This window comes from Carcharodon carcharias, assembly GCF_017639515.1.
Source record: "Carcharodon carcharias isolate sCarCar2 chromosome 38 unlocalized genomic scaffold, sCarCar2.pri SUPER_38_unloc_27, whole genome shotgun sequence".
NCBI classification, from domain to species: domain Eukaryota; kingdom Metazoa; phylum Chordata; class Chondrichthyes; order Lamniformes; family Lamnidae; genus Carcharodon; species Carcharodon carcharias.
Genome location: NW_024470794.1, coordinates 76,100 through 89,113, shown reverse-complemented (window position 1 = coordinate 89,113; position 13,014 = coordinate 76,100). Strand labels below are relative to the sequence as shown.

Here is a 13,014-nt window from a genome sequence, read left to right as displayed (position 1 = left end):
AGTGAGGGAGGGGGAGGGAGTGCGGTGTGAGTGAGGGAGGGGGAGGGAATGCGGTGTGAGTGAGGGAGGGGGAGTGAGTGCGGTGTGAGTGAGGGAGGGGCACGGAGAGCGGTGTGAGTGAGGGAGGGGGAGGGTGAGCGGTGTGAGTGAGGGAGGGGGAGGGAGTGCGGTGTGAGTGAGGGAGGGGGAGGGAGTGCGGTTGTGAGTGAGGGAGGGGGAGGGAGTGCGGTGTGAGTGAGGGAGGGGGAGGGAGTGCGGTGTGAGTGAGGGAGGGGGAGGGAGTACGGTATCTGGGAGGGGGAGGGAGTGCGGTGTGAGTGAGGGAGGGGGAGGGAGTGCGGTGTGAGTGAGGGAGGGGGAGGGAGAGCGGTGTGAGTGAGGGAGGGGGAGGGAGAGCGGTGTGAGTGAGGGAGGGGGAGGGAGTGTGGTATCTGGGAGGTGGAGGGAGAGCGGTGTGAGTGAGGGAGGGGGAGGGAGAGCGGTGTGAGTGAGGGAGGGGGAGGGAGTGCGGTGTGAGTGAGGGAGGGGGAGGGAGTGCGGTGTGAGTGAGGGAGGGGGAGGGAGTGCGGTGTGAGTGAGGGAGGGGGAGGTTGTGCGGTGTGAGTGAGGGAGGGGGAGGGAGTGCGGTGTGAGGGAGGGAGGGGGAGGGAGTGCGGTGTGAGTGAGGGAGGGGGAGGGAGTGCGGTGTGAGTGAGGGAGGGGGAGGGAGTGCGGTGTGAGTGAGGGAGGGGGAGGGAGTGCGGTGTGAGTGAGGGAGGGGGAGGGAGTGCGGTGTGAGTGAGGGAGGGGGAGGGAGTGCGGTGTGAGTGAGGGAGGGGGAGGGAGTGCGGTGTGAGTGAGGGAGGGGGAGGGAGTGCGGTGTGAGTGAGGGAGGGGGAGGGAGTGCGGTATCTGGGAGGGGGAGGGAGTGCGGTATCTGGGAGGGGGAGGGAGTGCGGTGTGAGTGAGGGAGGGGGAGGGAGTGCGGTGTGAGTGAGGGAGGGGGAGGGAGAGCGGTGTGAGTGAGGGAGGGGGAGGGAGAGCGGTGTGAGTGAGGGAGGGGGAGGGAGTGCGGTGTGAGTGAGGGAGGGGGAGGGAGTGCGGTGTGAGTGAGGGAGGGGGAGGGAGTGCGGTGTGAGTGAGGGAGGGGGAGGGAGTGCGGTGTGAGTGAGGGAGGGGGAGGGAGTGCGGTGTGAGTGAGGGAGGGGGAGGGAGTGCGGTGTGAGTGAGGGAGGGGGAGGGAGTGCGGTGTGAGTGAGGGAGGGGGAGGGAGTGCGGTGTGAGTGAGGGAGGGGGAGGGAGAGCGGTGTGAGTGAGGGAGGGGGAGGGAGAGCGGTGTGAGTGAGGGAGGGGGAGGGAGTGCGGTGTGAGTGAGGGAGGGGGAGGGAGAGCGGTGTGAGTGAGGGAGGGGGAGGGAGTGTGGTATCTGGGAGGTGGAGGGAGAGCGGTGTGAGTGAGGGAGGGGGAGGGAGAGCGGTGTGAGTGAGGGAGGGGGAGGGAGTGCGGTGTGAGTGAGGGAGGGGGAGGGAGTGCGGCGTGAGTGAGGGAGGGGGAGGGAGTGCGGTGTGAGTGAGGGAGGGGGAGGGAGTGTGGTGTGAGTGACGGAGGGGGAGGGAGAGCGGTGTGAGTGACGGAGGGGGAGGGAGTGTGGTATCTAGGAGGGGGAGGGAGAGCGGTGTGAGTGAGGGAGGGGGAGGGAGAGCGGTGTGAGTGAGGGAGAGGGAGTGCGGTGTGTGAGGGAGGGGGAGGGAGTGCGGTGTGAGTGAGGGAGGGGGAGTGAGAGCGGTGTGAGTGAGGGAGGGGGAGGGAGTGCGGTTTGAGTGAGGCAGGGGGAGGGAGTGCGGTATCTGGGAGGGGGAGGGAGTGTGGTGTGAGTGAGGGAGGGGGAGGGAGAGCGGTGAGAGTGAGGGAGGGGGAGGGAGTGCGGTGTGAGTGAGGGAGGGGGAGGGAGTGCGGTGTGAGTGAGGGAGGGGGAGGGAGTGCGGTGTGAGTGAGGGAGGGGGAGGGAATGCGGTGTGAGTGAGGGAGGGGGAGTGAGTGCGGTGTGAGTGAGGGAGGGGCACGGAGAGCGGTGTGAGTGAGGGAGGGGGAGGGTGAGCGGTGTGAGTGAGGGAGGGGGAGGGAGTGCGGTGTGAGTGAGGGAGGGGTAGGGAGTGCGGTGTGAGTGAGGGAGGGGGAGGGAGTGCGGTGTGAGTGAGGGAGGGGGAGGGAGTGCGGTGTGAGTGAGGGAGGGGGAGGGAGTACGGTATCTGGGAGGGGGAGGGAGTGCGGTGTGAGTGAGGGAGGGGGAGGGAGTGCGGTGTGAGTGAGGGAGGGGGAGGGAGTGCGGTGTGAGTGAGGGAGGGGGAGGGAGTGCGGTGTGAGTGAGGGAGGGGGAGGGAATGCGGTGTGAGTGAGGGAGGGGAGTGAGTGCGGTGTGAGTGAGGGAGGGGCACGGAGAGCGGTTGTGAGTGAGGGAGGGGGAGGGTGAGCGGTGTGAGTGAGGGAGGGGGAGGGAGTGCGGTGTGAGTGAGGGAGGGGGAGGGAGTGCGGTGTGAGTGAGGGAGGGGGAGGGAGTGCGGTGTGAGTGAGGGAGGGGGAGGGAGTGCGGTGTGAGTGAGGGAGGGGGAGGGAGTACGGTATCTGGGAGGGGGAGGGAGTGCGGTGTGAGTGAGGGAGGGGGAGGGAGTGCGGTGTGAGTGAGGGAGGGGGAGGGAGAGCGGTGTGAGTGAGGGAGGGGGAGGGAGAGCGGTGTGAGTGAGGGAGGGGGAGGGAGAGCGGTGTGAGTGAGGGAGGGGGAGGGAGTGTGGTATCTGGGAGGTGGAGGGAGAGCGGTGTGAGTGAGGGAGGGGGAGGGAGAGCGGTGTGAGTGAGGGAGGGGGAGGGAGTGCGGTGTGAGTGAGGGAGGGGGAGGAGTGCGGTGTGAGTGAGGGAGGGGGAGGTTGTGCGGTGTGAGTGAGGGAGGGGGAGGGAGTGCGGTGTGAGGGAGGGAGGGGGAGGGAGTGCGGTGTGAGTGACGGAGGGGGAGGGAGAGCGGTGTGAGTGACGGAGGGGGAGGGAGTGTGGTATCTAGGAGGGGGAGGGAGAGCGGTGTGAGTGAGGGAGGGGGAGGGAGAGCGGTGTGAGTGAGGGAGAGGGAGTGCGGTGTGAGTGAGGGAGAGGGAGTGCGGTGTGAGTGAGGGAGGGGGAGTGAGAGCGGTGTGAGTGAGGGAGGGGGAGGGAGTGCGGTTTGAGTGAGGCAGGGGGAGGGAGTGCGGTATCTGGGAGGGGGAGGGAGTGCGGTGTGAGTGAGGGAGGGGGAGGGAGTGCGGTGTGAGTGAGGGAGGGTGAGGGAGTGCGGTGTGAGTGAGGGAGGGGGAGGGAATGCGGTGTGAGTGAGGGAGGGGGAGGGAGTGCGGTGTGAGTGAGGGAGGGGGAGGGAATGCGGTGTGAGTGAGGGAGGGGGAGGGAATGCGGTGTGAGTGAGGGAGGGGGAGGGAGTGCGGTATCTGGGAGGGGGAGGGAGTGCGGTGTGAGTGAGGGAGGGGGAGGGAGTGCGGTGTGAGTGAGGGAGGGGGAGGGTGTGCGGTGTGAGTGAGGGAGGGGGAGGGAGTGCGGTGTGAGTGAGGGAGGGGGAGGGAGTGCGGTGTGAGTGAGGGAGGGGGAGGGAGTGCGGTATCCGGGAGGGGGAGGTTGTGCGGTGTGAGTGAGGGAGGGGGAGGGAGTGCGGTGTGAGTGAGGGAGGGTGAGGGAGTGCGGTGTGTGAGGGAGGGTGAGGTTGTGCGGTGTGAGTGAGGGAGGGGGAGGGAGTGCGGTATCTGGGAGGGGGAGGGAGTGCGGTGTGAGTGAGGGAGGGGGAGGGAGTGCGGTGTGAGTGAGGGAGGGGGAGGTTGTGCGGTGTGAGTGAGGGAGGGGGAGGGAGTGCGGTGTGAGTGAGGGAGGGGGAGGGAGTGCGGTGTGTGAGGGAGGGGGAGGGAGTGCGGTGTGAGTGAGGGAGGGGGAGGGAGTGCGGTGTGAGTGAGGGAGGGGGAGGGAGTGCGGTGTGAGTGAGGGAGGGGGAGGGAGTGCGCTGTGAGTGAGGGAGGGGGAGGGAGAGCGGTGTGAGTGAGGGAGGGGGAGGGAGTGCGGTGTGAGTGAGGGAGGGGGAGGGAGTGCGGTGTGAGTGAGGGAGGGGGAGGGAGTGCGGTGTGCGTGAGGGAGGGGGAGGGAGTGCGGTGTGAGTGAGGGAGGGGGAGGGATTGCTGTGTGAGTGAGGGAGGGGGAGGGAGTGCGGTTTGAGTGAGGGAGGGGGAGGGAGTGCGGTGTGAGTGAGGGAGGGGGAGGGAGTGCGGTGTGAGTGAGGAGGGGGAGGGAGTGCGGTGTGAGTGAGGGAGGGGGAGGGAGTGCGGTGTGAGGGAGGGGGAGGGAGTGAGGTGTGAGTGAGGGAGGGGGAGGTTGTGCGGTGTGAGTGAGGGGGGGAGGGAGTGCGGTGTGAGTGAGGGAGGGGGAGGGAGTGCGGTGTGAGTGAGGGAGGGGGAGGGAGTGCGGTGTGAGTGAGGGAGGGGGAGGGAGTGCGGTGTGAGTGAGGGAGGGAGAGGGAGTGCGGTGTGAGTGAGGGAGGGGGAGGGAGTGTGGTGTGAGTGAGGGAGGGGGAGGGAGAGCGGTGTGAGTGAGGGAGGGGGAGTGAGTGCGGTGCGAGTGAGGGAGGGGGAGGGAGTGCGGTATCTGGGAGGGGGAGGGAGTGCGGTGTGAGTGAGGGAGGGGGAGGGAGAGCGGTGTGAGTGAGGGAGGGGGAGGTTGAGCGGTGTGAGTGAGGGAGGGGGAGGTTGTGCGGTGTGAGTGAGGGAGGAGGAGGGAGTGCGGTGTGAGTGAGGGAGGGGGAGGGAGTGCGGTGTGAATGAGGGAGAGGGTGTGAGTGAGGTGTGAGTGAGGGAGAGGGAGTGAGTGCGGTGTGAGTGAGGGAGGGGGAGGTTGTGCGGTGTGAGTGAGGGGGGGAGGGAGTGCGGTGTGAGTGAGGGAGAGGGAGTGAGTGCGGTATGAGTGAGGGAGAGGGAGTGAGTGCGGTATGAGTGAGGGAGGGGGAGGTTGTGCGGTGTGAGTGAGGGAGGGGGAGGGAGTGCGGTGTGAGTGAGGGAGGGGGAGGGAGTGCGGTGTGAGTGAGGGAGGGGGAGGGAGAGCGGTGTGAGTGAGGGAGGGGGAGGGAGTGCGGTGTGAGTGAGGGAGGGGGAGGGAGTGCGGTGTGAGTGAGGGAGGGGGAGGGAGTGCGGTGCGAGTGAGGGAGGGGGAGGGAGTGCGGTGTGAGTGAGGGAGGGGGAGGGAGTGCGGTGTGAGTGAGGGAGGGGGAGGGAGTGCGGTGTGAGTGTGGGAGGGGGAGGGAGTGCGGTGTGAGTGAGGGAGGGGGAGGGAGAGCGGTATCTGGGAGGCGAGCTGCAGACACTGACTGAGCTGACGTACGTGTGTGTTCAGTGCTTCTCGGGCTGTCACGGGCACTCTGAGATAAGTGTCTTTCTCCAGTTTGCTGATTTTGTAGTAACCCTCACTGCGGGCACTCCCGGTTAGGTGCTCCCTCATCCCATCCTCCGATCGCTTCCTCCGCTTCGCACAGGGAATATTGGTTAGTGACAAACCGTTAAGGAAAACAGGCATCTCCAAGAGGCAATCCACTATTCCCAACCTCCCCCCAGATCCCACCCTCTGTAACCATCAGACCAGCCAGTATTACAACCCAACATCCCCAATCACACCAAATCCTATTCCCAAATACAGCCTCGATACCCCTCCCTGTCCCTGTAACCTCCTCCAGCCCCTACACCCCTCCTTATCTCTGTAACCTCCTCCAGCTCCTACACCCCTCCTTATCTCTGTAACCTCCTCCAGCCCCTACACCCCTCCTTATCTCTGTAACCTCCTCCAGCTCCTACACCCCTCCTTATCTCTGTAACCTCCTCCAGCTCCTACACCCCTCCCTATCTCTGTAACCTCCTCCAGCCCCTACAACCCTTCCTATCTCTGTAACCTCCTCCAGCCCCTACACCCCTCCCTATCTCTGTAACCTCCTCCAGCTCCTACACCCCTCCCTATCTCTGTAACCTCCTCCAGCCCCTACACCCCTCCCTATCTCTGTAACCTCCTCCAGCTCCTACACCCCTCCCTATCTCTGTAACCTCCTCCAGCCCCTACAACCCTCCCTATCTCTGTAACCTCCTCCAGCCCCTACAACCCTCCCTATCTCTGTAACCTCCTCCAGCCCCTATACCCCTCCCTATCTCTGTAACCTCCTCCAGCCCCTACACCCCTCCCTATCTCTGTAACCTCCTCCAGCCCCTATACCCCTCCCTATCTCTGTAATCTCCTCCAGCTCCTACAACCCTCCCTATCTCTGTAACCTCCTCCAGCTCCTACACCCCTCCCTATCACTGTAACCTCCTCCAGCTCCTAGACCCCTCCCTATCTCTGTAACCTCCTCCAGCCCCTACACCCCTCCTTATCTCTGTAACCTTGCCCAGACCCTACAACCCTCCCTATCTCTGTAACCTCCTCCAGACCCTACAACCCTCCCTATCTCTGTAACCTCCTCCAGCCCCTACAACCCTCCCTGTCTCTGTAACCTCCTCCAGCCCCTACACCTCTCCCTATCTCTGTAACCTCCTCCAGCCCCTACAACCCTCCCTGTCTCTGTAACCTCCTCCAGCCCCCACACCCCTCCCTGACCCTGTAACCTCCTCCATCCCCTAGCGCCGGAGGGTCAGTGCTGAGGGAGCGCCGCACTGTCGGAGGGTCAGTACTGAGGGAGCAGCGCACTGTCGGAGGGTCAGTACTGAGGGAGCAGCGCACTGTCGGAGGGTCAGTGCTGAGGGAGAGCCGCACTGTCGGAGAGTCAGTGCTGAGGGAGAGCTGCACCGTCGGAGTGTCAGTACTGAGGGAGGGCCGCACTGTCGGAGTGTCAGTACTGAGGGAGGGCCGCACTGTCGGAGTGTCAGTACTGAGGGAGGGCCGCACTGTCGGAGGGTCAGTACTGAGGGAGGGCCGCACTGTCGGAGGGTCAGTACTGAGGGAGGTCCGCACTGTCGGAGGGTCAGTACTGAGGGAGAGCCGCACTGTCGGAGGGTCAGTACTGAGGGAGGGCCGCACTGTCGGAGGGTCAGTACTGAGGGAGCGCCGCACTGTCGGAGGGTCAGTACTGAGGGAGCGCCGCACTGTCGGAGGGTCAGTGCTGAGGGAGAGCCGCACTGTCGGAGGGTCAGTGCTGAGGGAGCGCCGCACTGTCGGAGGGTCAGTGCTGAGGGAGCGCCGCACTGTCGGAGGGTCAGTGCTGAGGGAGCGCCGCACTGTCGGAGGGTCAGTGCTGAGGGAGAGCCGCACAGTCGGAGGGTCAGTGCTGAGGGAGAGCCGCACTGTCGGAGGGTCAGTGCTGAGGGAGAGCCGCACTGTTGGAGGGTTAGTACTGAGGGAGAGCCGCACTGTCGGAGGGTCAGTGCTGAGGGAGTGCCGCACTGTCGGAGGGTCAGTGCTGAGGGAGAGCCGCACTGTCAGAGGGTCAGTGCTGAGGGAGCCCCGCATTGTCGGAGGGTCAGCGCTGAGGGAAACCCGCACTGTCGGAGGGTCAGTACTGAGGGAGAGCCGCACTGTCGGAGGGTCAGCGCTGAGGGACAGCCGCACTGTCGGAGGGTCAGTACTGAGGGAGAGCCGCACTGTCGGAGGGTCAGTACTGAGGGAGAGCCGCACTGTCGGAGGGTCAGTACTGAGGGAGAGCCGCACTGTCGGAGGGTCAGCGCTGAGGGAGCACCGCACTGTCGGAGGGTCAGCGCTGAGGGAGAGCGGCTGCGGAGCAGGGAAAGGATATTGGTGTGGAAGACCCAGTGCGTGTCGTTGAGCCAGTCGACGCTGGTGTCCTCCTGCAGGAGCCGCTCGTACGTCTGCTTCAGGTAGCGGGCATCCTCGGGGTCCAGGCCGGAGTTCCAGATGTCGTAGAGGATGGCCATCTCCTCGAACTCGCTGCGCAGCTCGAAGGCCCCGTCCGGCCGGGCCCCTGCGGCCGCGGCCGGCGGCTCGGGACACACCTCGCCCGGCTCCAGCCTCTTGCCCTTGGGGCCGGTGGCTCCGGCGTCGGCGTTGGGGGGGGCTCGGCCGGCGCCCTCCTGGCCCTGCTCCCCCTCGGCTCCCCCCACCTCCTCCTCCTCCTCCTCCTCCTCACCCCCGCCGCCGCCCTCGCCCAGGTCGCCCACCTCCAGCTCGCCGGCGGCCGGGCCGGGGGGCGGGGGGGCCACCACCTCCTCGGGGGCCTCCAGCACGGCGTCCAGCTGGTCGCTGAGCAGCTCGGGGCCCGGCGGCTGGGGGAGGACGGGGGCGGCCGGTGCCGGCTGCTGCCGCGGGGTCTCGCCGGCGCCGCGCCGGCCGGGGACCCGGCGGGCGGAGGGCGAGGGCTGGCGGGGCGGGGGCTTGGCGTAGCTGTGCTCCAGGTGGAAGGTGCGCTCGGGCCGGAGGAGGGGGTCCTCCTCCTCGTCTACCCCCCCCACCTCCTCCTCCTCCGAGCCGCCGGACTCGCCGATGGTCAGGGCGATGTCGGCGAGCGCCGCCAGGTCCACCCCTTGGCCGTCGGGGGTCCGCGAGGCCGGCGGCGTTGACAGGGCGGTGTTGGCCAGCGCCAGCAGCGACGAGGCGCCCAGCTGCTCCTTCAGCCGCAGGCTCTCGTCCGCGGGGGGCTCGGGGGCTGAGCCGGGGGGCGCCGGGGCCGGCTGGCGGGGCCGGCCGCGGTGGGGAGGCGTCCGTGCCGGCGGGGGCTCCACCTCCTCCTCCTGCGTCGGCGCCTTCACCAGCGCCGCGTGGTCCAGCGGCAGGTTCCGGATGGTGGAGGTGGTGGCGGCGGCGGCGGTAGTGGTGGGGGCGGGTGGGGCCGGCGCGGCCCGGGGGCTCTCCCTCCGCCGCAGCCAACGCGGTGAGGGCTCGGCGGGGCTGCCGTGAGCCGGCTCCACCTCCTCCTCCTCCTCGCTCTCCTCGTCCGCCGTCTCCTCCTCCTCTTCCTCCTCCTCCTCCTCGGACAGCGAGAACGAGACCCTCTTGCGGGGCTTGTGCAGCGTCTCCGCCAGCGGCGCGCTTCCCTCTCCCGGCGCCGCCGGCGGCACCGGCTTGTCCTCCCGGGTGGCGGCCGGCGGCTTCTCCGGCTCCTCCCTCGGCGTGGCCTCGGCTGCCCGGACGGGCGGTGACGGAGGCTTCTCTGAGGTTACGGCCAACGGCTCTGCGGGAAGGAAAGGACAGTGTATCTAAAGCACTGTGACACACGGTCCCAGAGGGGGAAAGGACAGAGTATCTAACGCACTGTGACACCTGGTCCCAGAGGGGGAAAGGACAGTGTATCTAACGCACTGTGACACCAGGTCCCAGAGTGGGAAAGGACAGAGTATCTAACGCACTGTGACACCCGGTCCCAGAGGGGCAAAGGACAGAGTATCTAACGCACTGTGACACCCGGTCCCAGAGGGGGAAAGGACTGTGTATCTAACCAATTTTCCCACAGGATTTACTCACCAGCCGTTACGCTCGGGGCTTTGGACTCCTCTGGGGTGCCCTGTGCCTCTGTCTCCTCCTCCCTGGCACCTTTCTCAGTCGTCTCTTCACACTCCTCAGCTGCTGTTTCTGTCTCCTTTACACTTGCCGGCTCGGCCAGGGGCTGGACTTTTGTCTCCTTTTCTTCAGCGACGGAGCTGTCGACGGTCGAGTCGTCCATGGTGTCCGGCGCTTCCTCCTCTTCCTCCTCTTCCTCGGAGCTGCTCTCGAAGCCCGAGGAGGCCTCGGACTCTTCTTCCGACTCATCCGCCTTCGAAGAGGTGTCGCTTGCCACCTCGTCTGCAAGGAGAAAGGAAGCGTTACCGAGGCTGCAGCGCACTGCTGTCTTCCTGAAACACCCTGTGGCATTGCTCCTCATCCCCAGCGTCACAATCCCTAACCATCCTGTGGCATTGCTCCTCATCCCCAGCGTCACAATCCCTCAACATCCCGTGGCATTGCTCCTCATCCCCAGCATCACAATCCCTAACCACCCCGTGGCATTGCTCCTCATCCCCAGCGTCACAATCCCTAACCACCCCGTGGCATTGCTCCTCACCCCAGCGTCACAATCCCTAACCATCCCGTGACATTGCACCTCACCCCCAGCGTTACTACTCCCTCACCACCCCGTGGCATTGCTCCTCATCCCCCCGCGTTACTACTCCCTCACCACCCCGTGGCATTGCTCCTCATCCCCCAGCATTACTACTCCCTAACCACCCCGTGACATTGCTCCTCATCCCCCAGCATTACTACTCCCTAACCACCCCGTGACATTGCTCCTCATCCCCCAGCATTACTACTCCCTAACCACCCCGTGGCATTGCTCATCCCCAGCGTCACACTCCCTAACCACCCCGTGGCATTACTCACCCCCCAGCGTTACTACTCCCTAACCACCGCGTGGCATTGCTCTTCATCCCCCAGCGTTACTACTCCCTAACCACCCCGTGGCATTGCTCTTCATCCCCCAGCGTTACTACTCCCTAACCACCCCGTGGCATTGTTCTTCATCCCCCAGCGTTACTACTCCCTAACCACCCCGTGGCATTGCTCTTCATCCCCCAGCGTTATTACTCCCTAACCACCGCGTGGCATTGCTCTTCATCCCCCAGCGTTACTACTCCCTAACCACCCCGTGGCATTGCTCTTCATCCCCCAGCGTTATTACTCCCTAACCACCGCGTGGCATTGCTCTTCATCCCCCAGCGTTACTACTCCCTAACCACCCCGTGGCATTGCTCTTCATCCCCCAGCGTTACTACTCCCTAACCACCCCGTGGCATTGCTCTTCATCCCCCAGCGTTACTACTCCCTAACCACCCCGTGGCATTGCTCTTCATCCCCCAGCGTTACTACTCACTAAGCACCCCGTGGCATTGCTCTTCATCCCCCAGCGTTACTACTCCCTAACCACCCTGTGGCATTGCTCTTCATCCCCCAGCGTTATTACTCCCTAACCACCCTGTGGCATTGCTCTTCATCCCCCAGCGTTACTACTCCCTAACCACCCCGTGGCATTGCTCTTCATCCCCCAGCGTTACTACTCCCTAACCACCGCGTGGCATTGCTCTTCATCCCCCAGCGTTACTACTCCCTAACCACCCCGTGGCATTGCTCTTCATCCCCCAGCGTTATTACTCCCTAACCACCCCATGGCATTGCTCTTCATCCCCCAGCGTTACTACTCCCTAACCACCCCGTGGCATTGCTGTTCATCCCCCAGCGTTACTACTCCCTAACCACCCTGTGGCATTGCTCTTCATCCCCCAGCGTTATTACTCCCTAACCACCGCGTGGCATTGCTCTTCATCCCCCAGCGTTACTACTCCCTAACCACCCCGTGGCATTGCTCCTCATCCCCCAGCGTCACACTCAGTAACCATTCCGTGGCATTGCTCCTCATCCCCCAGCGTCTCAGTCCCTCACCACGCAGTAGCATTGCTTCTCATCCCCAGCGTCACACCCCCTAACCACCCCATGACATTGCTCCTCGTCCCCAGCGTCACACCCCTTAATCACTCCGTGGCATTGCTCCTCGTCCCCATCATTACTACTCCCTAACCACCCCGTGACATTGCTCCTCATCCCCAGCATCACACCCCCTAACCACCCCATGACATTGCTCCTCATCCCCAGAGTCACACCCCTTAACCACTCCTTGGCATTGCTCCTCGTCCCCAGGGTCACACCCCCACCCAACCACTCCCTGGCATTGCTCCTCATGCCCAGTGTCACACTCCCTCACCACCCTGTGCCTACCAACTCCGGGCGTGATCGACTCCAGGGCTTTGTGCTGAAGGGTGACTTCTTCCCCTTTCGATTCTTGTCCTTGCTACTGAAATCCAGCATTCTACTCCTCTCTCTGATTGTATCTGTACCTGTTCATTCATGATCTGTTTACCTGTCAATGCCCCTGGGTGGTTCAGGAACAGTGATGCTAGGGATGAGGAGCAATGCCACTGGGTGGTTCAGGAACAGTGATGCTAGGGATGAGGAGCAATGCCACTGGGTGGTTCAGGAACAGTGATGCTAGGGATGAGGAGCAATGCCACTGGGTGGTTCAGGAACAGTGATGCTAGGGATGAGGAGCAATACCACTGGGTGGTTCAGGAACAGTGATGCTAGGGATGAGGAGCAATGCCACTGGGTGGTTCAGGAACAGTGATTCTAGGGATGAGGAGCAATGCCACTGGGTGGTTCAGGAACAGTGATGCTAGGGATGAGGAGCAATGCCACTGGGTGGTTCAGGAGCTGCGACACTAGGGATGAGGAGCAATGACAAAGGTCCCAAGGAACTCTCAGGAAGGAGAGCAGGGCATGTTCTCCCCAGTGTCATGGGCAATATTTGCCCCTCTCCCAGCATCAGGGATAAGGATCTGGTCAATATCACATTGCTGCTTGTGGGATCTTGCTATGCACGACCTGGCTACCATGCTTCCGGCATTCTAACAGTGACTGCACTTCAAAAACAAAGAGCACTCCATCGGCTGGAGAGTGCTTCCAGTGACTGGGGAAACGTGGAAAGCGTCATCGGCGACGCAAGTCTCTCTTCCTTGGTGTCAAGGGATGGGGGCGGGTGGGGGCCGGTTATGCGTAACATGACGCAGCCAGCCCTTACGAATAGGCGCCAGTCAACCCCACTCGAACCGGGAGCAATGCCACGGGGGCGACAGCCAGCCCGGGCGCCTCGGCAGCGGGAGACCACACTCCCTGCCAGGGCGGCACAGCAGTCCCGACAAAGTGGCGCCGCCGCACTTGAACCGGGAGCAATGCCACGGGGGCGACAGCCAGCCCGGGCGCCTACACTCCCTGCCGGGGCGGCACAGCGGTCCCGACAAAGTGGCGCCGCCGCCGCACTTGAACCGGGAGCAATGCCACGGGGCGTCGGCAGCAGAATACCACACCCTGTGCACCGGACTGGCGTGCCCGCCCTCACACCGCAGCCCCGAGGCCCCTGCTCAAAAACCCCCTCAAGAAAAGCCATGGGAGGGACCGGGGCGGGGGCGGTGGGGGGGTGGGGCGCAAAGCCACAGGGAAGAGCCCAACACT

General features: G+C 64.5%; 1 protein-coding gene across 1 annotated transcript in view; it reads right to left on the bottom strand.

Annotated features, from left to right (window-relative positions):
* LOC121274813 (histone-lysine N-methyltransferase SETD1A-like) overlaps window positions 1-13,014 on the bottom strand; it is a 65,038-nt gene that overhangs the window by 19,845 nt on the left and 32,179 nt on the right. Inside the window, exons 14-17 of the mRNA XM_041182175.1 lie at window positions 9,442-9,759; window positions 8,097-9,151; window positions 7,760-8,054; window positions 5,371-5,534 (exon numbers count right to left, since the gene is read on the bottom strand). Coding sequence (XP_041038109.1) covers window positions 5,371-5,534; window positions 7,760-8,054; window positions 8,097-9,151; window positions 9,442-9,759 — 1,832 coding nt within the window. The remainder of the gene's footprint in view (window positions 1-5,370; window positions 5,535-7,759; window positions 8,055-8,096; window positions 9,152-9,441; window positions 9,760-13,014) is intronic.